Raw genomic sequence first — 24,630 nt, forward strand, 5'->3', positions numbered from 1 at the left:
TTTCCACATTTCGAGAAAGTTCGTCATTATATTCAGCAATGTCTTTTGTTCCTTCAGAGATACATAATAGAACTGATCAACTCATTTTGGTTTTAGGTACATTCCTTATCATTGATCCAGAAGAAGAATTCTTTCCATATGAAGTAGAAAAATTATTTATAGATGTTACAGAAAAGGGATTATCATTAATTGTTTTCGCTGATTGGTATAATACTAGTGTTATGCAAAGTTTACGATTTTATGATACTAACACTAGGTTAGTGAATTTATGTTAAACTTCATGTGTTTGTCATTGTTTCTCTCTATACTCTTATTATTATTATTATTATTATTATTATTATTATTATTATTATTATTATTATTATTATTATTGTCATCATCACTTATACTACGTATTGTGCACAAGATTTCACATTATATACAAATATTTTGTAGTTTCAAATCTTTTTTGTTAAAAAAGTAGCCAAACTGTCTAATCATGAAACTGATCTGATAGTCAATGTTATGATATGAACACGTGATCATTTGAAAAGTATGTGTTATGTGTAATCTTCAATGGGTTGTTGAAGCACATTGGTTGTAAAACTTGTAAAATATGTTTGTCTTTGATGACTTACACAACTGTTACTTACCTACTTAATGAATCAATGTCCGCTGTCCGGATACCATCAGCAACAGCCTACTGTGGAAGAGAATAAACCAGGTTCCAGTTGAGGAGGAAATTAGGAGAAGATGTTAGAATTGAACAGGACATACATCAACGAAATCATCAAAGTGCAACACGAGGCAAGCGCTTACATAGACTCATGAAGGGAACATAAGTTTTAAAATTCATGATAAAATTAATACGAAATGGACTTTAGATAATCTGTTTAATAACAGTTTCTCTCTATCACCATAATATATTAGAAATTTAACAGATGTGGTAGTTTTAACAGATATAAAGATAAAGTTATGCAATCGGCTAATTATACAAATCTGTTACGTAAATATATGAATTATGGTACATTCTGCCATTTCTGTTGCCAAATAACTATTGTGTATGCAAACGTTCTATTCATTCCCTAGAAAAATGACTTCAATTCTTATGATCAGTTAAAGAATCACTTAGGCTCATTGGTATAGTAGACGTTCATGGTTTTATTATGTTACGTTTTGGCAAATTACTTTCTTAACACATGTCTCGATTCGTGAAGTTGTTTTCATTTTTCCCTGCTTTTGACTTGTTCTTACGTTTTTCTAGACGTCTATGGACTCCAGACACTGGTGGATCTAACCTACCTGCATTGAATGAATTACTTCGACCATTTGAAATTGAATTCGGGTGAGAATTTTCTCATTCTGTTCATCTATCGTTGGATCCTTCGTGATAATTATTTCTATTCTATTCTTATTAATTATTGATAAGTGAAAAATATTTAGTCTAACTGCACCGAATTGTAATCAGTCCAGATCTTAGTCTTCCATAATCAGCATAGAGCCTAGCACAAGTGTTTGTTGGTGTCGGATCGTCATGATCACCAAGAACAGTATGTTTATAGAAATTTTTTACAATTCTTTCGATTACATTCTTCAGTGACAGATGATGACATAAGATTTGTTTCTGAGTAAAAAGAAACGTTTCAGCCCTCAGCACAAGAGGTACAACTCAATGAGTAAGTACATCTGTGTTTGAAAACTTGACGAATAATAAGTATATAATGGTGAGATTATAATTTATGAACGATCTTTGTGCAAGACCAAAACGACCTTCGAATGTTCACCCACTTAGTAGGGTTAAATGAGGGTAGTAAATTAATGTGAAGAATTAGTATGATGTTAGGGTTAGGAATTAGATTTAATAGTTTCACGATCTGATGTCAGCCATAATGAAAATTAACTAAATGAGTGAATGGATTTCGCGCCCAAATCCAAGACCTACTCATTTTACTCAGATTGGTTCGGCCATAAATTATAGTCTCGCCGTACATAATTGACACAGATCAGAAACTTACTTACTTACTTACACCTGTTACTCCTCATGGAGCATAGGCCGCCGACCAGCATTCTCCAACGCACTCGGTCCTGAGCCTTCTTTTCTAGTTCTATCCAATGCTTGTTCATTTTTCTCATGTCTTTCTCCATTTCCCGGCGTAATGTGCTCTTTAATCTTCCTCTTTTCCTTTGATCTTGAGGATTCCATGTGAGGGCTTGTCTTGCGACGCAGTTGGGTGCTTTCCTCAATGTGTGTCCTATCCACTTCCAGCGCTTCTTCCTGATTTCTTCCTTCGCTGGGATCTGGTTTGTTAGATCAGAAACTAGCCAAATATATTTACGGAATACGTGTTCATGTAAATTACGAAAGCCGATAATCCTATATACACTAATGATTGTGATTATTACAAAAAAATATTTCATACAAATTTCATCACTCTCATCCCCTTAAACTCTAGCTAGTATGTAATCCGCCCCTAACTTTCTTCCATCCATCCTCAACACCGGTTAGCATTGCACGTCGTGGTAATCGGAGTTCAGGCATACACAAAACGTGGCCAAACCATCTCAGTCGATAAAGATTCACAACCTCATCAACTCATTTACCATCATTCCTTAATACCCTGCATCTAACCTCACTATTACTTACCCGGTGATCCCAGCATATGCGAGCAATATTTCTAAGGCATCTGTGGTCAAATACTAGTAGCTTATGAGTATCTTCTACTCTTAATGGCCATGTTTCGCAGCCGTAAAGTAAAACAGAACGAACTGCTGTGCAATATACTTGTCCTTTTATTGATAGACGGATATCTCGCCTTCGCCACAGGTGACGTAAGTTGGCAAAAGCCAAACGAGCTTTTCAAATCCGTGCTGAGATTTCGTCCGATACCAACCCATTAGGGCTGACCAGACTTCCGAGATAAGTGAAATTGTCAACGCGTTCGACTACTTCACTCCCTATCCTTAGTTCAGGTATTGATGCAGACCAGTTCTGAAGCAACAACTTGCATTTAGAGGGAGAGAAGCGCATTCCAAACATTCTGGCATTGTTGCTTAGTGCTGCCAAAAGACTCTGCATTTTGTCAGCGTCTTCACCAAACAGGACTATGTCATCTGCGTATTCTAAGTCGATAAGTGGACCTCCTGGAGGGAGATCAATACCCGAGAACTCAGTAGACGACAATGTTATTTCCATCAGTAGGTCTATGATGAAGTTAAACAAAAATGGAGAAAGTGGATAGCCTTGACGGACACCACTTGAGGTTGCAAAAGCAGATGACAGTTCGCCATAAGCTCTGACTCGACTAGTAGTGTTCGAGTAAAGTGCCTTCACAAGGTTTATGTACTTCTGAGGTACGCCTTTCAGTGACAGACACTGCCACAGAATCTCGCGGTCTGCGAAGTCAAATGCTGCTTTTAAGTCAAGAAAGACCACCATTGTCGGACGCCGATAAGTATGCCTGTGTTCTAGAATCTGACGAATGGTGAATATGTGGTCGATGCAGCCACGACCAGGTCTGAAGCTAGCTTGATTCTCTTGTGTTTGCAGTTCACGAGTCTTACTTAGGCGTCTGATAATTATCGTGACTAGTATTTTAGATATTATATTAGTTAAACTAATCCCTCTATGGTTGTCACAGGATGATTTCGACCCTCACTTATATATTGGGACGATGAGTGATTGTGACCAGTCAGATGGGATAACGTCTAACTCCCAGATTTTAGCTAAAATATTAGTCAACCTAATCGCTAAAATTGGACCACCATCCTTAAAGACCTCTGGAGCCAATCCATCTGGACCAGCTGCCCTTCCTGGTTTCAGATTAACTATAGCCTTTTGAACTTCAGCAAGAGTTGGGGGACCTACTTCAATGTTCCATTCACACTGTCTGGGAATGGAGGGTAGTTGTAGAGTAGCTGAAGGCCAGCTGAACTGTTCTCTGAAATGTTCCGCCCATCGTTCTAAACGTCTGGACTGAGAGCAGATGAGAGTGTCGTCTTTTTCCGATATAATCTCACTTACACTTGACTTATTAATTCCAGTTTCTTTTATTAGTCTGTAAAGCTGTCTTGTGTTCCCTATAGCCGCCGCCTTTTCCATCTCTTTTGCTTTCGCTGCCCACCACTGAGATGGTGGAGAAGATTTTTAGCTCAGGTGGATGATTTTGGTGGAGTTTTGTTCTCTGAGCTGGATGGTTTGAAGTTTGTGCTGATGATGTCGTTCAGAAGAACGATGAAAGCTCCACGACCAAACCATCCAGCTCAGAGAACAAAACTCCACCAAAAATTGCCCACCACTGCTCACGGTCGTTTCTTAGACTTTTGCTTAACCTAGATCTGATTTGTTTACGCTCTTCATCGCGTTCAGAACCTGATGGGATGAGTTTGCGAGAATCCATCAGTGTGATAGACCTTGAAGAAATCCATTGGTTCTTTGTAACTCTGTGGTTTAAATCACTGATAGATGTCACTGCTGTTTCCACAGCAGTTTGTATGGCTTTCCAAGCAACATCTGGGTCAACCTCGTTTTCAGAACTACCTAATTGTGACCTCAGTTGTTCCTGGAACCTACTTTTGGTTTCCTCGCTACTCAATTCAGTTCTAATGGGTCTTTTTACTATGGCTTTTTTACGTCCAGTGAGGCGCAAGCAGATGCGTGCCCGTATTAGGGCGTGGTCGGAGTCCAAGCAGGTACTCCAGAATGAGCGACAATCTTGTACCGACCCTCTCCAACGATGACTGATGGCAATATGGTCTATTTGAGTCCATCGTTGGTTTGGTGTAGGGAATCTCCATGTTAGACGATGTCTCTCCTCATGCTTAAAATTTATGTTTGCTAAAAATAAACGATTGTCTGAGTACAGTGGCAGCAGAAGATCATTTTCTGTTTGCTGTCCCAGAATAATAAAATACGCATCTAAATTCTTTCCTGTTTGGTTTAAGCTACCTATCTGGGCATTAAAGTCACCTCTTATGAGTACTATCTGATTGTTTAGCTTTCTGAAGAAGTTCAGATAGCTTTCTGTAGATTTCATCTTTCACTTCACCCGAGCTGCAGTCAGTGGGAGCGTAGGCAGAAACGAAAAAAAGGTAACGACGTATGTCCTTATCCTTCCGAGTTCTTACGGAATCTTTTAGCCGAACAGCGCTGTTAGGACCCGAGAAACATAATGAATGGTAATTTTGGGATCGTTTTATGGACCAATACTAAACGTATATTTTTATCGTATAATTGTTAAATAACTAAACTATTCATATTCATCTTCCTCTTATTATAAGCTTTATTTTGACCCATAAACTATTATTATACGTCTTACCATTCTTGAGTTATACCCAGTATATTAATTACTTCCTCCTTCATTCACAGCCACATCTGGCTAATCCTTGTACAAATGTTGTTTCATATTTTATTGGTACGTTGTAGTCTGCTTAATTGGTATATAAACAGAGTATGTTCGAAATATAATGATTCATATTGCAGAGGCTGAAACCTGTGTTCTGGACTTAACTGTCTGGGCTAGGCAGGAAGCAGGGCCAATCAGGACTCTACGTTGCTCGCACGTGTTTACGCGTCTTTGATCCGATTGATAAGTCACTGCTCTCTAATCGGTGGTCACACGTTTTAACAAGCAAATAGACAGCTGTTAACGGGGGTCCACTCCAGTAGTGCTTGTTCCGCCCTCATGCTTAGTGCTATGCCTACGTGAACTAGCCATCGGATCTCCAGGTACATGGAGGGTGTATCTCGTTGGCTCTCCGTTTTTCCAAGGTAAGGTCAAGTGAATGACCACACTAGGATCCTGTATGCGTGTTTCGGAGACACAGCATACATCAATGGTACGAGATTCTAGGGTTTCAGCCAAGGAGCCCTGCTGACCAATTTGACATAGTGTGTGTACGTTGAAGGCTCCAATGTGTAGTTTGGAGCGAGGTTTCAGTAGACCTGGGACAGTGTTTTGCGCACTAGAATCGTTGGCTGTGGTGACACTTGAGGAGGAAGCCGAAAGAGGAAGTTTAGAGTTGAAAGTCGATGTAGGACGAATAATAGAAATTGAAGAGGGAGGTTGATTATGAATACAGTGGTCTTGAGTGCTGTTAGAGGTATGAGGGCGGTTATCACTTCCCGGTTGCCCACACCGTGGAAGGGTTCTTCTGGAGGTACCTGAAAAGGAAATTGGATTAGAGGTGGTCTTAGTGACCTGAGAGTGTGACAGCAATGCCCAAGAAACATCTGCTTGAGGTCGGTCACACACGACCTTTTTATGAGTAATCTTTGGGTTAATTCCGTACTTGTTGAGATCTTACCGCCGGAGATGGATATCCGTGGGATAAGGCGAAGTGTGTATTTATAAGGTCGACTTTTTCTAACCCCACCCCTCCTTGTGGTAAGGTAGCGTCGCTGTCATGCTGGTTGTCTGAAGGAAACACCTTACTGCTGTCATACCTCTGTACAGTCAGAAGTATGACTTCGCCTTCGGTCCTTGGGTTTGTTGCTTTTAGTCTTACCGCTCTTCAACCGACCTGTCTGATATGGTAGGACTTTGAGCAACGGTTGTTCCAGCCAGTATAGGTCGGTTGCTTCATCACGATAGGCAAGCCCGACCACCACGTCAAGGTAGCAACCACGGTCGTGATACCCAGTGAGTTCTAGTCCGCTCGTAAATTCTATCGGGTATGTCCGCTGGCCTATCAAAATCAACACCATCGTCTTCAATTACCAGTATCTGCTGAATGTTTTGCGGGATACGTCTGAGCAACGATTGATATAATTGACGTTTATCTACTATACGATCCCCCAATTCATCTGTCATGTGGCGTTTCAATTGAGGCGGTGTGTGTTACCTAGCTCTACATTGGCTAAAAGTTGATCAGGTGTCTGCTAGTCAGTGAAATATGTAACACGAATGACCTCTCTTTTTAAGCAATGGTGTGGACAGTCTGGATACGGCTTTGAAATGAAGTCAGGCACTTGCTCAGTAACGTCGCCCGCAGCAACGAGTTTGCGTAACTAAATTTGGTACTGTGACTTGTGATTCTGTTTGCAACAAAAGGCTTTCTAAACGAGCAAACCAGAGTTCAGCCTTTTGAGGGTTAAGTACAGGCAAATGTGCAGAGATGGCACGCTCGGTAATAGACTCAGATTAAATGTTTGGTGAATTTCCAAGTGACATGATACGAATAAATAATAAGAATAGCAATAATAATGAGCTGATGATTGAAATATACAATATGAAGACTCAACAAATACAACATGAAATATATATAAGAGACTCACCGAAAATGAAAATCTCATTTTAAGTTTAAATATGCGACAATACAGCAATAATTCCAAAGGAACGATTTGTTGAGTGGATTTATTATGATTGTCAGTGAATTGTTGATACTTGTAATAGTAATTCCTATGTGAAATTCTTCATGATATGATTGGAGAATGCGCAGCAGACGTCGTAGAGAAATGCGTGCTCCGGTTGCGAGTCACCAACTTTGTTGAGGTCACTTTCTTCTAATCTGACTCCAATAAATACTATACCGTTAAATGAGTAGTTAACCCAGGCTTAATCGCCTGGTATAATTATGGATTTACTTGAGATTATTCAAAATCCCGAACACCAGTTGTGGAGATAGTTTATTGTTAAAGATTAGTAAAATCCGCAAGCATGCAGGAAGCAGGCACATAGGGAAACGAGTGGGTGTGTATGTCAATGTTAAATATCCGTATATAATCATGAGTGTTAACTGGTTGTGGATAAATTATTGATTGACTGTGTATTACAACCAATGAGAGAATAGATTGAAGATGGATGTGCAGACTCGCGTTCAATCTGTTTAATATATAATTTTACATAGTGTATTAAATGTCTAAATTACAGTGAGTAGAGAAATACTAACGTAGTTGTATGGACGGGCGTCCTTCAATATTTTGATGAAGAATAAATGAATGGTAACAGCTGGGAATTATTTATGGACTATTATTACACGTATTCCTGTTGGATAACTATTAAGTGACCATATTTTACGTATATTCAAATTCCTTTTCTTATAAACTTTCATTTGACTCGTGGACTAATACTATACCACTTTCTATTCTTAAGTTATTCCCAAGTTATCAGTTACAGTCTCTCACACTCACAGCCAGTTTGTGGCTTGATCTTGTGCGATTATTATCTTTTACTTTATGCGGTCTGGCCTGCTGGTGTATAAACGAAGTACGTCTGAAATACATGGTTCATACGGTGGAAGCTGAGATTGTGTTCTGAACTCAAACGGACAGGCTAGGCGAGAAGGACCAACAAGGACTGTGGGTTGACTCTAGTCTGCTCGTACTGGTTAACGCGTCACTGGATAGGCACAGTGCCAAGGTTGTATAAGTCGGTGTTCTGGTTGACAATTTAGTATCGTGATATTCGACGAGGCTTAGGACATAACAAATAGGATAGGCAATGCACACACATGCGCTCATATGAAGACAGTCAAAATGTTGATGAGCAAATGACTGATAAGGTCAAAATATGACTGAAGAAGAATGAATAAATTGATCTGTTTGGATGCTGGAATCACTCATATGTTCTTGACATGGTACTAGACTCTACAAAGTACCTATCAGAATAAACCATTCTTTTTTGTTTCATGCTAGTTGTAATCTTTCCATTGTTTTCCTTTAGTACTTATCCAGTTTCTAGTGTTTTTCATTCTGTCGTTTATTCCATTTTCTTTTGATAACATTTTCGTAGCGATTCTGTTTTCTCTGGAAATTACGTAATAGGGCATCGAACTGGTAAGTTAACGTGTTATTTGTGCGTAACAATGAATTAAATTACAATTCGTTTTAGTCTAAAATTATTTTCCATACGTTCACCCATTAGAAGTTTAGTGGATTGGATTTTCAAGATTTTCGTACTGTGTTTCGTCTGTATTTCATATTTTTTTAATGTTAGTTAACCAGTTGTTTTTGGTGGAGTTTTGTTCTCTGAACTGGATGGTTTGGTCATGGAGCTTTCATCGTTCTTCTGAACGACATCATCAGCACAAACTTCAGATAGAAGTGAAGTGTTCGAATTTCTCCATATGTGTTTCACCAGTTGTGCTGCAACAATAATGTCTCAGACTATGTAACTGCTGTACCCATGTTCACGAGGAACACTAGTTCCTGAAGGATTGCAAGTACAGGTTACCGACGTACACCAACAAGCATGAGGCGTTGATTCAGACTATCCTCTCGACTAATTACAGCCATCTAACTACAAAACATGCGTTTGATGTTGAGTCACTTAAACGAATGACCAACTTCATTGATAGGATTACATTCATTTGATCGAAGACATCCACCAACAGATACTTTTATTCTGCACATTTTATCCAGTTTCTAAGGTCATACATATCTCGCTGCCACCACGTGTAATAAAGCGTACTTTGTGAGTGGAAACATCTAACCCAATCATTTGAATCTTTGCTGAGATTTTGTTAAGATGACATTCACAATTCCTTTCTATTTACCTTTCTGTTTTCTTCAACTCGAGCGTTTAAGCCTTCTTCTACCATTCATTCCACTTCTGACTAGTGTTACATACTACTTATGTTGAAAGACGTAAGTAGCATACACCACAATATAAATTTCAATCAAATCTACATCACATGTTCATCAGATGTACTTGTCACAACACAGTTTGATTAAATTACAAAATTTGTGCAATGTTGTTAACATTGGTTGTGTGAAATCAATTTCTACTCTCCCCCTTTCCTAGTTGCATATCATTCAGGTAGCAGTTTAAGAAAATTTCCTAATCAAGCTATCGCTAATCATTCTGGTCGAACTGCACTGTTAAAAGTTAATCTGGTCGATATTGGAAAACAGTTCATTCAACACGATTCCATGTTTTCAAAGTCAGAATCAGAAACATCATTGGAAGGGGATAAAATTCTTGTTAATTCTGAACCAAATTTACGTTTAAAACCAATAATTGGTAAAGACCCAACACCAGCTATACTTGGTCTATGGACTCCTATCGTTGAAAATGTAGTTAGTGAAATGGGACGTTTGTCAATTTACGGAGATTCGGATTGTTTAAGTTCTACGCATTTAAGTTCAAGTATGTTGTTTTTGCCTTTTTGTTATCCTATGATTCTTTCACCTACAGATAACAATAAATGAAATGGGAGTGTGTAAATGAAAACAATTAAGATTATGTGAGTACAGTGAGTAAGTGAATATGAGGTAAAACAAAAGAGAGACATGTAAAATAGGATTTAACCTCAAACGGTAAATGAATATGCTTAAAATAGTAGTCTATGTGAAGGTCTATGCAATTCACAGCAGTGTTATCTCCTGCTGTGTGATTCATTGACGATATACACTTCGTGCGGTCGACCAGACCTTACTGTACAGATGGATGATTTGAAATGAATAGAAAAGTTCAATGACCAAACTGAATTTTAATGCAGACAAATCATAAACGTTTTTGCATATTTCTCCTTCCTTACCTAAAATAACCACATATAACCGGAGACCTTGAATAGGAAATAATTTATTTCCTCCAACAACGTGCCTCCTATTTTGATTTCTCACCGTTCAGTTTTGAGTTGGTATTTTCGCAAAAGAAATGTGACGTCTGGAAGCGCACTCCACCGACCTACCAGTCACCAGTCCAAGATGCCAATATTAATCAAAATAGGAAGTATTGGCGTATTGTTTAGTGGACAATTTATGTCATGTTAATAAATGTATGATTCAACATGAATTGTGATTATTTTTTTATGTGATTCTAAAACTCATTCATGTTGATGGTATTGGGACGAACCAACTAAAATGAAGGAAGCGAGTTTTAGTTTTTTTGCCTATATTACTCAAAACGTTCCTAATCATAACAGAATAAGTTTGATTTCTTAATATTTCCAGTCAAATAGAACACAGCGTGGTCAAATAAATAACTTATTATGAACGGGATCTGGGTTGTTATGTGGATTTCAAGATTCCTGCCTTATAGCTCGTGCCAGTTTGTGCTAGGAACCGTATACCTAAATCTTTAATCTTGACCCTTTTCAGAAACAATGTGAGGTCTTTTAAATATCTTTAACTCAGATATCTAGTCCACAAGACAGTGAAGCAACGTAAGGAGATGCGGTCCCATGATATCCGGTGACGAACAAAAGATTCATACGCCATTTGTTTCCTCAGGAGTCTGGAGCTTATGGGTACAATGGGTATAGAATTAGGATTTTCCAACTCCCCGAAATGGACTCTTCGTATCCACCAACTCGGTTAAAGTGCCAAACATTCGCTTTGCTTCCTCTTAACTTTGTAAACAATTTCAACACCCTCAATGCGAGAAGTCAGTGAATAGGACTTCTCTGACAGTGGCTGCACACGCGCGGTCATGTGAGAGTATTTCTATAGGGAGTAGAGACTTTCCCCACCCTCGACCGCACCAGGGCATTCCGGTGCATCTGATATTCTTATGTATCCTTATATATATATATATATATATATATATATATATATATATATATATATATATATATATATATCCTTATGTATCAGTCTATTATTATTATTTTACTACCAAATGTCAAATTGGAACACTCAAATAACAATTTCATCCACTCTGGATCATTCTTATTTAAAAACTCCCAAAACAATATATCCTAGTTACATAAAAAACACCATAACACAAACAGGAGCTCCCATTATATAGATAATTATGTCATTTATAATGCAAAACTGAACAATAGGTATATAATTAATTGTCACTTACAAGGACGGTAAAACGCATATATAATGGTAAGTGACTGTGGAATAGTCTTCAACGTTTCGTCCTTTATACTCATCCTGTTGTATCTAATGCTCATCTCCAGTGTTTAAGTATCGCTCAAAATGTTCTATTTCTTTTTTCTCTCTGTAAATAAAGATTGCTTTTGGCTGTTAGATGCATTACTTCAATTCTCAACCAGTAGTATGGGACGAATCCCACGAATTTTAATTGAACAAATGTTGACACCGAATACCGATGTCTGGTTTGATTCTTCTCTGACAGCACCTTCACGTGCAAAAAGTTTGTTCAATCCACCTTTTCTAATATATGTTTTTTTTCATATTTGAAAGCCATTGACTAAACGTTTTCGTGTAGGTTGTTTAGCAACTGAACCATCTTTGTGAGTAGTTTGGACTGTGATCGAATATTTTGTTGCTTCAATTCTCTATATTGTTTGACATACTGCCCTCTATTTGCTATATGAACACCAATATAATGTTATTCAACTAATCGAAGTGAAGCATATTGAACGGCGTTACCCTTGATTCTTCATTTATCTAGAGTTAAATATGCTTAATAGTTAGTTATTGTACGCACTATATTGTATTTGTTTGTGTGGTTGTAGAGGTGTGTGGGCGTCTCTCACTACCCAGATCCCGGCATTCTGGAAGGATATTTATAAAGATACCTGAAAACAAATAAATTGGAATAAATCTCGTTAACCTGTGAGCAATTGGTAGTAGCACAAAGTTACATTCATATATAACCTAACTTGAGTGGTTCTTGATGCGTTAGCTTCGTACATTTGAGGCTTTTTCGTCATTGACATAAATCCTTAAGGTATAGAGAGATGTTCGTTTTTTATGGTTGACCCTACGTTTTTATGAAAAAATGTTGTATCGTTCCAAATGCTGTTTGGATTAGAGGAACACCTTACTGCCGTCACTCTAGTATAGTCGATAGTATGGATTCACCCGTAAACTTTGATTCACTGCTCTTAGTCTTACGGCTCATCAACTGATCTATCTCATATGGCAGAACAAGTGATTCAGCAAAAATAACAGGATTTTGTTAACTTCATTATGTAAACCTGAACATCACCGAATCGTTCTCGTTAGTAATGAACATATATCTTCATTATAATCACGCTTTAATTTGACCGGTGTTTATGTACTTCTCTATTTTTATTTTATTTTACAAGATTCTCAATTAAATCTGTATAGTAATGTGATAAAAAAGGAATGGGATTCATCTACGTTGAATACTAGTTATCTACCACTTGAAGCATATTATTCTGTTAAATCATGTTATATCGCTCCAACAGCTTCCATATCCATAGATAAAGATGAACCAAATGAGTAAGTTTGAATTATCATTGTTGTTTCTTTTCAAAGGTTAGATGGATTCAACAACTAAATCGAGTAGTATCAACACACTTACACAATGGTTTTTTCCCAATAAATACACGGACATTATTATTATTTTTATCATTGGGTTTATTCAATATTATTTTTTGGCAATATAGACTTTTCAGCGCAAAGTATTTCAACAAGCCTCCTCTTATTTCGTTTTCGAACCTGATGATGAATACTGAGTGATATCCAGTTAGATGTTAGCAGTTCAGCAATCAACATCTGAATAATGTTCACTCTTTTCAATGCATATTGCCAACCACCACAATATCTCTGATTGTTCTGTTTTGTAACTTGTTCAGCGAAATGTCGTATACTTTTCATAAACGCCACTTATTTAAATATATCTACATGAACGGAAGAGGTAGCACAGATTTATTCAAGCAGGCCGCCTACAATCACTTTTACTGTATTCTCAAATAATTGAAGTATTTGGAAGTTATTCATTAATTGTATTCTGTCTTTTGGAATAGAATACTGTAGGAGAGAATTTCGGGCTGCTTATTGAATTAACTCTGTCTCAGATATGGTCTCTAGTCCCCTTAAACTTAAATTAAATAGAAAAAATATTATGGTCGTTTGTTTCATTTAGTTTCTTCGACAATTTAAAATGATTTCGAATATACTTCAATAAACTGACAAAATATCTAACCATATCATGAATGTTCGTAATTCCTAGCAGCATAAATCCTGTTACTCTTGAAATAAGGCAACAATAGTGACAAGTACCTTTCATCAATAAGTTCTGCTATTCGAACTTTCTAAGATTATTCTGACTAAACCAGTTGGACTTTATATGAGATTTGGTAATTCTCTATGGTTGATATTGTCTCATGACATCTATCTGCAGATTTTATTGTTTAGTATATGTAACTAGCAGTGAAATACAAGGAACAAGTTTCGTACCATTTAGGACTCGTCGACTCTCGTATGTATCTGCATCGCAGTGTTTATGTTCACATTGAGACTTAAGTATCAACCATGAGCAATTACATACGCTTATTCATCATTTCTTTAGGCCGCTTTGAACAAGTCATTAGCTTAATGGTTAACGTGTTCTCCGATTAAAACGATAGCTACTTTGTTGCAGTCTAGATGTGAACATTTTTATGCATTGAAATTCATGCGCGTCAATCCGATAAGCCTCCAAATCAGACGAAAATTGCTTCTTGGATTGTATTCCACCGCTAGTCGTATTACTATATCTGCTAAAGCAAATAGATGACAGTTGGTCTGTCGACAATTTTCTGTCATAAGATTGTTGAATTTGTTTACTGTAATATATCTCACGTAGCACAACTTCATCATTCCAGTTATAATTCTGATTGTTCAGTGTTTAAATAAATATTAATTTTTCTTTGAAACTTTCCAGATCATTCTATCATCCACAGCGCTTATTGCTCTATCCAGTAGAATTATATCCATCGGAAAAATTATACACTACTCATTATTGTCATTCATTTACTTCAATTCTATCATCTGATAAGAATTCATTCTTAATTAGCAAACCGAAATTATTGTTACAGTCTATTAACGACTTTATACAACTTGATTTATACACATCTTATAACGTAACTTTTATATGCGTCATTATACTACTTATAGTAGTTTGCTATTTTTGTAAACATTGTATCATGTACTTTAGTAACAGTATATTATATGTAACAGGATGGATTCTCTCTATGATTCGATATATGCTTGTGCGTATTCTATTTGGTTTGTATAATTTATGGCGTGTGCATATCAGCGATTTTTCAAAAAAGGTATTCAGCAAAGTATATGCTACTAATAATTCTACTGGTAGTAGTAGTACTACTACTGCTGAAACATCACGATTATCACCTTCAATAGTTCAGAAAATTAGCCAACAGAACAGATGTAATATACATGTATGTGTGCATAGATGACAAATGATTAGTTGGTGTGTGAATTGCATATTTCTGTACTGATCGATTACAGTTTTGTGTAGGTCCAGCGGTTCAATGTTCCAATAATTAACTCCATCCACGTATTGTATTTAATTTCAGTTCATTCGTGTATCTCTTTTTCTCTTTCATATTTTCAGCTGTTTTGTAAATAGAAATGTATTCGGTACAAATTGATACTTGTTTTTCATCCTATTACGATATATCGTAATATTCAGTATTCCACTGAGAGTAAAAATATTTCTTGCAAGTATTATGCATTTATTCATCAATCAGTTATCATCAGCACAGAATACGGGAAATATTCGAAATTATTTTGATACGATGATGTGTTGTTGATTGTGTAGGTCTAAGTCTCAGATTCACTGGAATGACGCTATCGTTTGTTGAAAGTAAGAAAGCCGTTTTGGATTAGAAGAGCGTGTTAATATACGGGTTACTCAACAGGATCAGTCTTATTTGTATTAATGATGTTATTGAGTGAGAAGTTAAGGCTTTAAAAGAAATGCTAATGAAGAATGATTATTCATTAAATTATATAAATCAACCTATAGGTAGCAGTATTTTGTGTCCCATTAAGTTTCGCCAACCAGAAGACTTACGTTTATCACCCTAACCTTCAGAGGTAAATTTAATAATATTTGGTTGAAACGAAGGCTCTAATTAGTGTTGAGAAGGACATTTCACGTAATGCAACTCACGATTACTAAAAGGTCATAGTCTTTATTTCACCAAAAACAAACAACGCGTGTACGATTTAATTTGTCCTACAAATATTCTGCTGAATCTGTATACGAGATACTGGCGACCCCAGAGTCTGTGTGAAAGCTATAGAGTCAGAACAGGCACAACTCGGCTTTAAACATTATCTGCTTCTAAACACAAACAAACACCTATAAATAGGGAGGAGCAATCATGATCTGCAAGTAATAATGACTGAACACCTGCTCAAGTGACTACAAAACGAAAAAATTCCAGTGATTAAATAAGAGGATAAGATGGACAAATATCTTCTTCCATTAACAAATATTTAGTTAAGTCGGGTCGATGGGTTTATTTTCATAGTTGAATCCATGAGTCGATGTAAGCTAGACCACCAACGAAACTCTGGGAGCTCGGGAAAGGCGTTCCGTCCTAGTATGGGACTCCTCAGCGGTGCGCTTACACGATACTGGACGCGGGATTCCAACAATCTAGTCTACTGAGCCGGGATCTAACGGTGTTCATGTCCAGTATTTTTTGGACTATTCAAAGTTCATGTCTTCACATTCTGTTGATTGAGCTTCACTTCTGGATATTCTTCAAAAATATCAGTAGTATAGGCACATGTTCATTTATTTTCTCATTCTCTTCATACACTTATTCAAAGATTTAAATTCCTCTGTTACAGAAATTTTCCAACTGTTTTCGTGCTTATTTCGTTTTGTGCGGTTCATTGTTTAGAACTATTTATTTTAATTGATCCACCTACTTGTTTTCTCGAACTACTAAAATCTACACCCTACATTTAAATATTTGTGCTTCCTCCTGGATAATCACTTGGTATGTCGATCTTATCTAATTCTCCAATTCGAATGATGGACCTCTAGATAGATGTGGTTTCAGAAGCGAAAACAGCAAATTGATAATATGTGAAACCGAATTCCAGTGTATTATGACATAGAGTGTGGATACTGTGACTAACATTATGCAGCCATTCATACGTATCATTGTATGAAGTTCAAATAACTGCCAAAAATAAGTAAGATTATTTCATATTGATTTCGGAATTAAGGTTAACGTGTATTTGGAATACAAAATACTTGACGATTTTGATATAGTTTTTATTCAACAGTGTTTCTACATCTAAACTAATTGATCAAAGGAAGTAACGGAATTCGCGAGTGTATCTGAAAAATAATGAAGTAAGAATTTATTATATTTAAATTATTCATGCCTATGGAGAGTGAAGTCATACTCAGCAAAGAATGAATTATCAAAGGTGGCTTTCCTACCCAGAAGATCAGTGTAGTAATTCATACTATAAATATGGTTGTTGGTCCGTATTGTTCATCCATCAACGCGTTAGTTTACCAAGGAAACCGTGAGTGAAAATGAAACTTTAAATTCTAAATACTTAGTGCTTTGTTCATGTATCTGGAGCTACCGTTGAAATTATTTTGATGAAACATTAGTTCTTAGTATAATTGTAATCTGTTGAATAATGCTATACACCATCCTTCATTTTCTATTACACCTAACTGCATTCTTGAGATTTCTTTCAAGAAAATATCTGACTGGTTCGTACATATATAATTTGAATGCATTCAGAACAAATGGGGTTTTCGGACGCTTTGTGACTCAAAGTAACCCAATTCTTCAGAGAATAAAAAACCTAAGTTGATTAATCCAACTTCAAATGGTAGAAAGGAATAATGCTAGCCACCATTTATCCCTCCTTACAATGCTTGTGACTTAAGATAGTATCAAAGCAATATGCACATGATGCTCATGTGCCAATAAAAAACTGGTCAATTGCAGTCCTAAACATCAAAGATAAATTTCAAACGGACAATACGAAATGAATTAAAACCTCACTCCATTGAACAGACTAGTGACTTCCTAGACACGGTAGGTTAGTGGATAACGCAATGGCGTTTGAAGCCAATCCTGGAGTGAACGTCAACTACGAGATGCAGTTAGATCCAGATGACAAGTCCCAAGTAGGATGAAACGTGCAACCAAGATTCCACTGATAGCCACCATCCACTTATACACATCTCTTCACAAATTGTTGTATACAACTGATGAGAATCCACGAAATATGATGAATTCATATTATTCCACCACAATAATTTTTCTGACTTTATTCAAATTCATATAGGTTACCAATTGCATGAAATTTGTAATTACTGTCTATTAATAATACTGAACACTAGAAATTTTCTGAACAATTAAATTTACTTAATAAATTGAGTTATTCATGCTCTTACGCTACCAAACCATTCTTGTCCTTGGATTAATTTCGATTTTTAAATCGACGATCTCCTAGAGAATGATATAAATGCACATAGGTAATCAGCAGGATTATATACATGCAGACAAATTACATCTATACAATATAATGATAATTGATAAGATATTGATAAAACTATTGTTAACACCTAACAACATATAATGCTACATGAATTGACGAAGCCTATGACCATCAGTGAAGTGATCTGGCAGTGTCATATTCGAACTGTGGAAGAATCAGAGTCAGTAGTATAGAACAGTATGGAGTTCTGAGTAGTTCACATCAAAAACAAAGTTGCTTTAAGAGACCAACGCAAATTCATGCAATAACCGTGCAGAAGGGGTAATGTTAAGCATCACTTCTATTCAAATGTCACAAGGTCACTGAAACACTCACAAATATGGAGTGTCATCTTTCTTTGTTTGATGGCCGATACGTTAGGCACTGAGATATGGTGGGAGGTGTAGTTTCTAGCACTATGTCAAGCCCATATGTCATTCTAGATTCCGGACAGAACAGTTTGTTCATTTTTCTTGAGCCACATTTTGACCTTCTCAATTATTCGCATGTTAACACTTCGACTGCTTTTAATGAGCGTATGTGTGTACATACGCTCATCCCTTTTCATTACCACATTAGTTTATATTTGTCCGGTTATAAATATTCAGTCACGTTTTATCAGAACCAGATGACTTCCTCGCTCTGCCTTCCCACTTCTTACTCTGCATGTCTGTCTGGATAAAGTGGTGCTTGAAATAAATTCATCCAACGAAATCCGTATTCGGCGTCTTGTTACAACCTTCACACAAACGGGGTTAATCTAGGTAATATACGGAGTCAAATTTTTGATGTGTGTTCATGGCAGATCTAAACGTTCATCCAAATTAGAGTCAGATCAATAGGTCATTAAACAGCTACTCCGATTATTAGGGTTCTATTTACTTTTGAGGGTCTATGATTGGAAGATTATGGAAATCTGTGTCAAGATGATCAGTTGGGGGTGTTTCAAATGTACGCGATTGTGTTCAATCTGTTTTGTCTAATGAAACGGAATCTGAAATATTGAGTGAAAATTTGACAACGTATGTGGATAGATATTTGAAACATACTGTTGGAACACATGTAAGTGTCGTGTCAATTACTAAACAGATACATCTTATCGACGATTGTATCAACAAACGTATGCATCCTTCCTCTTTTAAATGTTTAACACTCCGCAATCCGTGTTGATTTTCACTCATAATCTCGTAAGAGGTGATGCACATGATATCTGTGTTATCACATCATCCAACGTCAATATATCGGAACGTAGAAAAAAACTTACAAACATGAACTTAATCTCATCACATTTGCCTCTACAATCAACATGGATGTCAAAAAGTCAAACGAATTCAAATATACGATCTGATTATTATACCAGGATTTCGTGCATTCGCTTGTCTGTTAGTTACTGCGTATCTCAACGGTTCAACGTTATTCTAAGCCAATGTCGTATTCTAAATTATATTCACTGGTGCATAAGGCCAATCCCACGACTTTACGGTGAAAGTTCAAAGGTGTGCAGCAAGAGTGAATTCGACATCGGCCGAAAAAGCTTATCGTGATCAGCTTAGTAGGTCTGCATTGCCATATATAGTATCAGAAAAACGTAATTTTGCACGGAGGAAAGTCATCTATGATTCCTGCATCTCTAAGACACTGAGAATAACCTGCAGTGGTCAATCACATTAGTAACTAATAATCTAGAATGTGTTCATATAAGAAACCAAAGAAATAAACTAGATTACCATATTTGTCAGAAAGTTGAAATCCTGGAGCATTTCCAATCACTAAAAAAACAAAATTCCATGACAATTAAGATAACCCACATAAATCGTATATAAAAAATATAAGCGAAAGCATCAATTCTTCAATACAACTAGATCTGACAACATATGATATGATATGCGACATTGGGAATATTTATTCACGATTTCCAACTACACACGGAATTGTGCTATTTCAAGCAGTTATGGCTAACCTGCTACTTGATTTCAGAGAGGGCATGATGACACACATCAATTTTATGCATGCTATACACGACCATTGAATCGCTCACAAATATTGTAAGTCATCTATCAATGTTCGGTGTCAAGTAAGTAGGATACTAATGAATGTTGACAGTATTTACATTATGAAAGTTCGTCTGATTCCCTTAAGAGGTTCTTGAATGAAATATTGTGAGAGTCGTTATCTATGTGCTCACTCTGAAGCTGTTTCATGTGTACACGTATATGTAACGCTGTCATATCCACTGTAATGGAATTCCTATTCATAAGTGAGGATGTGACAAAGCATGTAAATCGGTATTTAAAGTGAATTCCTGAAACATATATGGATGCCGCATTGTCTCCATCACAATCGTAGTCGTGTAATTACAAGTGATATTCAAGTCATTATGCAATCAGTTATCAGAAAAAAGTAAAAACCATATAATCGAGACATTCGGTCAACATTCGCTTACCGGTAGAAATGTCCACTGTATTAACTGGAACATTGTCATCTACAAATGTCATAACAAACAACACTCAGTTCGTGTTCATTCTTGTTATCGCGTGTTTACGTCGAAAGCATTCACTTTACAATCATTTCTGTAGTTAAGTAGCAGACAACTGACGCATAATTACAATTCAATGCATCGAGAAGAAACTTAAAAATCGGTAGATTTGTCCGGTTCATAACCAAATTTGTGGTTATCCATAAAGCATATGAACTCTCATAACTTGCTGATCGTCGCCAATTTCCCAGCAGCATCTCCACACATTATATCAATAAGCGTAGCCTACATTTGTCAGAGAAAGGAACGAAAATGGTGAGTGATTTGCAAACCTATGTGCCTTTGATAAACTGGTCATAGGCGGCACCATATTCTCACATAAACGCATTCACAAAGCCACATGGACTTCACCGGATCACACTACACAAAACCAAATTGACCATATCCGCATCAACAAAACGTTCAGTAGGATGATGGAAGACGTGAGAACCAAGAGGGGAGCTGATATGGCATCAGACCATCAAATGCTGGTCGCCAAGATGAAATTGAAACTAAAGAAGCACTGGACAACGGGGCGGACAACATCACAAAAGTTCAATACGGCCTTTCTTCAGGATACTGACAAACCCAACAAATTCAAGATAGTCCTCAGCAATAAGTTCCAGGCCTTTCATGATCTACTCAATGGAGAAGGAACTAATATGGAGAGCAACTGGAAGGCTTTCAAAGAGGCAATCACTTCAACATATCGTCAGGCTCTAGACCACAAGAAGCACCATCACAAGGAATGGATCACTGTTGATACACTGGATAACATTCAAGAAAGGAGGAACAAGAAAGCAGCAATCAATACCAGTCGGACAAGAGCAGAAAAAGCCAAGGCATAAGCTGAATACACAGAAGTAAACAAACCAGTGAAAAAAAGTATTAGACCTGACAAACGTAAATATGTGGAAGATCTAGCAACGACGGCGGAAAAGTTTGCAAGAGACAACTGTATGATATAACAAAGAAATTCTCTGGAAATCACCGTAAACCAGAACGACCAGTGAAATGCAAGGAAGGCGAGGTAATCACTAACATCGAAGAGCAACAAAACAGGTGGGTAGAACACTTCAAAGAACTCTTGAATCGACCAGCCCCACTGAACCCACCCAATATTAAAGCAACACACACGGACCTCCCAATCAATGTTGGCCCACCAACAATTGATGAGACTAGTATGACCATCAGACAAATCAAGAGTGGCAAAGCAGCAGGACCAGACAACGTTCCAGCAGAGGCATTAAAAGCAGACGTCGCGGTAACTGAAAGGATACTCCACATTCTCTTCAATAAGATTTGCGATGAAGAACAAGTACCAAAAGACTGGAAAGAAGGACTCCTGATCAAAATACCGAAGAAAGGCGATCTCAGCAAGTGTGATAACTACAGGGGCATCACTCTTCTCTCAATATCAGGAAAAGTCTTCAACAGGAAATTGTTAAACAGGATGAAGGACTGCGTAGACGCCCAACTTCGTGACCAACAGACAGGATTCCGTAAGGATAGATCGTGTACAGACCAAATCGCAACTCTACGGATCATTGTGGAACAATCAATTGAATGTAGTTCATCACTCTATATCAACTTCATTGACTACGAAAGTGCATTTGATAGTGTGGACAGAACAACACTATGGAAGCTTCTTCGACACTACGGTGTGCCTCAGAAGATAGTCAATACCATACAGAGTTCATATGATGGACTAAACTGCAAAATCGTGCATGGAGGACAGTTGACAAAGTCGTTCGAAATAAAGACCGGTGTCAGGCAAGGTTGCTTTCTCTTTCTCCTGGTGATCGACTGGATCATGAAGACATCAACATCTGAAGGGAAACACGGGATACAGTGGACTTCTAGGATGCAGTTAGACGATCTAGACTTCGCAGATGATCTGGCCCTTCTATCGCAAACGCAACAACAAATGCAGGAGAAGACGATCAGTGTAGCAGCAGCCTCAGCAGCAGTAGGTCTCAACATACACAAAGGGAAAAGCAATATTCTCCGATACAACACGGCATGCACCAATCCAATCACAATTGACGGAGAAGATTTGGAAGATGTAAAAACCTTTACATGTCTGGGCAGTATCATTGATGAACAGGGTGAATCTGATGCAGATGTGAAGGTGCGGATCGGCAAAGCAAGAGCAGCGTATTTACAACTTCGAAACATCTGGAACTCAAAGCAACTGTCAACCAACACCAAGGTCAGGATTTTCAATACAAATGTCAAGACGGTTCTACTGTATAGGGCAGAAACCTGGAGAACTACGAAAGCCATCATCCAGAAGATAAAGGTGTTTATTAACAGTTGTCTACGCACAATAATTCGGATCCGTTGGCGGGACACTATTAGCAATAACCAACAGTTGGAGAGAACAAAGCAGATCCCAGAGGAGGAAGAAATCAGGAAGAAGCGCTGAAGGAGGATAGAACACACATTGAGGAAAGCACCCAACTGCGTCACAAGACAAGCCCTCACATGGAATCCACAAGACCAAAGGAAAGAGGAAGATTAAAGAACAAATTACGCCGGGAAATGGAGATAGACATGAGAAAAATGAACAAGCATTGGATAGAACTAGAAAAGAAGGCCCAGTAGAGAGTGGGTTGGAGAATGCTCGTCAGCGGCCTATGCTCCATTGGGATTAAAAAGCGTAAGTAAGTAAGAAACTTTCTCTGATTACTGAAGAGTATACACACTGCACTCACTTCATACCATCTTGTTGTGTATACAGATACATAAGCTGATTTCAAGGCGTAGTTTATTTGAATCTTATATAATACGATTTGTTCCTTCATAAACCTCATTTCTCATTTTATATCTGATGTTTCGTAGGTCACGATACATCTCTCCATAGATTTACGGTATTTATGTAGCTGATTACTGATGTCTTTTCGTCCATGCAGACATATATGCGTGCGTGCATTTGTTGTAACTGTATTTCATATGTTGACTTCTAGTAAGGCGATGTTCACGAATCCTCGTCACTTTCTCCTCGCATATTCAATGCACATGTGTATCTGCTTATGACTGAACCTTTAGATAGATAGATCGATTTGTGCGTGTCAATTCTCGTCATACAAAGTTGGCCAAATAAACCATCATTACAGTAATAGGGGGAAATTCAGCTTACGATTCTCGATGACTTCATTTTCACCAGGATGATTGTCGAAGGCTTTAAAATAATAAATCGAAAAACGATGGGTTCATCAAAATGTCGACAAGATTTATTCATGCTATTCGTGGTTGGTCACTACTAATCATTGTCCACAAAAGCTCTAGACATTGACAGCGAAATGCTGTTTCAATTTTTCTAAACAAATCGAGTCGAATGTTCGTCTGCAGTGAGAGAGACAATGTGAGGTGAGAAACGACGCTCACATTGACTTCCTCCTCTAATCTGACTTGCGAATGACTTTCATTCACATTGATTAGAAATATTTTCACTCCCCTTAAATCAATAAGTGAGCTTGATGTAAGCTTCCTCTATTATAACGATTATTGGTGATTCCAGAAAGTGACTATCGAATGTGTGTCACATCCTTGTGGTCACCCTACTTGAAAGAGTTCTTGATACCTGCAATATAATAATTGAATGATGCTACACAGCACCTTTAAACATGACATAATTCGCTATGGAATTGTTGTGAGTTTTATGCACACAGTTTTTGTCACAACCTTCTCACATGCACTTACTTGGTATATCTTGTTTTTGTTACCAGAGATTTACTGGATATTTGGATCCTCTCTCACATGTGAATGATTTGTGATAAACATCCTTGCACGTTTATCTACTTTTAAACCATAATTATTTGATCGGAAAAAGCGATATATGTGTTGAGCCATTATCAAATTTTTGAGTCAAGTTGAGCTCGTTGAACTCAAATAAAAGTATTGTCATAACTTACACATCTCGCCGAATGCTGAGTTCACGTCATCTTCATTAACAACTAGATAATTGATAAACGTAGACTTGTTAGGACTTTTCGAA

The 24,630-nt window shown here is 37.3% G+C and overlaps 2 protein-coding genes across 2 annotated transcripts in view; one reads left to right on the plus strand and one right to left on the minus strand.

The window, feature by feature from the left end:
- MBTPS1 (Membrane-bound transcription factor site-1 protease) overlaps positions 1–15,235 on the plus strand; it is a 48,893-nt gene extending 33,658 nt beyond the window's left edge. The window contains exons 17-23 of the mRNA XM_012945293.3: positions 97–256; positions 1,244–1,324; positions 8,709–8,752; positions 9,720–10,064; positions 11,880–12,023; positions 12,925–13,081; positions 14,508–15,235. Of these exons, the coding sequence (XP_012800747.2) occupies positions 97–256; positions 1,244–1,324; positions 8,709–8,752; positions 9,720–10,064; positions 11,880–12,023; positions 12,925–13,081; positions 14,508–15,042 (1,466 nt within the window). The 3' untranslated portion in view covers positions 15,043–15,235. The remainder of the gene's footprint in view (positions 1–96; positions 257–1,243; positions 1,325–8,708; positions 8,753–9,719; positions 10,065–11,879; positions 12,024–12,924; positions 13,082–14,507) is intronic.
- A 122-nt stretch (positions 15,236–15,357) lies between these two features.
- Positions 15,358–22,065, minus strand: MS3_00000681 (uncharacterized protein). The gene is made up of 4 exons (XM_051208356.1): positions 20,559–22,065; positions 19,843–19,884; positions 17,638–18,087; positions 15,358–16,949 (listed from the first exon to the last, which is right to left on the minus strand). The coding sequence occupies exon 1, from the start codon at positions 21,915–21,917 to the stop codon at positions 21,618–21,620; it is 300 nt and encodes a 99-aa protein (XP_051064820.1). The 5' UTR covers positions 21,918–22,065; the 3' UTR covers positions 15,358–16,949; positions 17,638–18,087; positions 19,843–19,884; positions 20,559–21,617.
- Between the last annotated feature and the right edge of the window lie 2,565 nt (positions 22,066–24,630).

Source organism: Schistosoma haematobium, chromosome 5 (genome assembly GCF_000699445.3).
Source record: "Schistosoma haematobium chromosome 5, whole genome shotgun sequence".
Lineage (NCBI taxonomy): Eukaryota > Metazoa > Platyhelminthes > Trematoda > Strigeidida > Schistosomatidae > Schistosoma > Schistosoma haematobium.

Excerpts from the sequence above, each read along its gene's own strand:
- MS3_00000681 (XM_051208356.1), bottom strand. The coding sequence starts at position 21,917 with ATGTGGAGTATCCTTTCAGTTACCGCGACGTCTGCTTTTAATGCCTCT.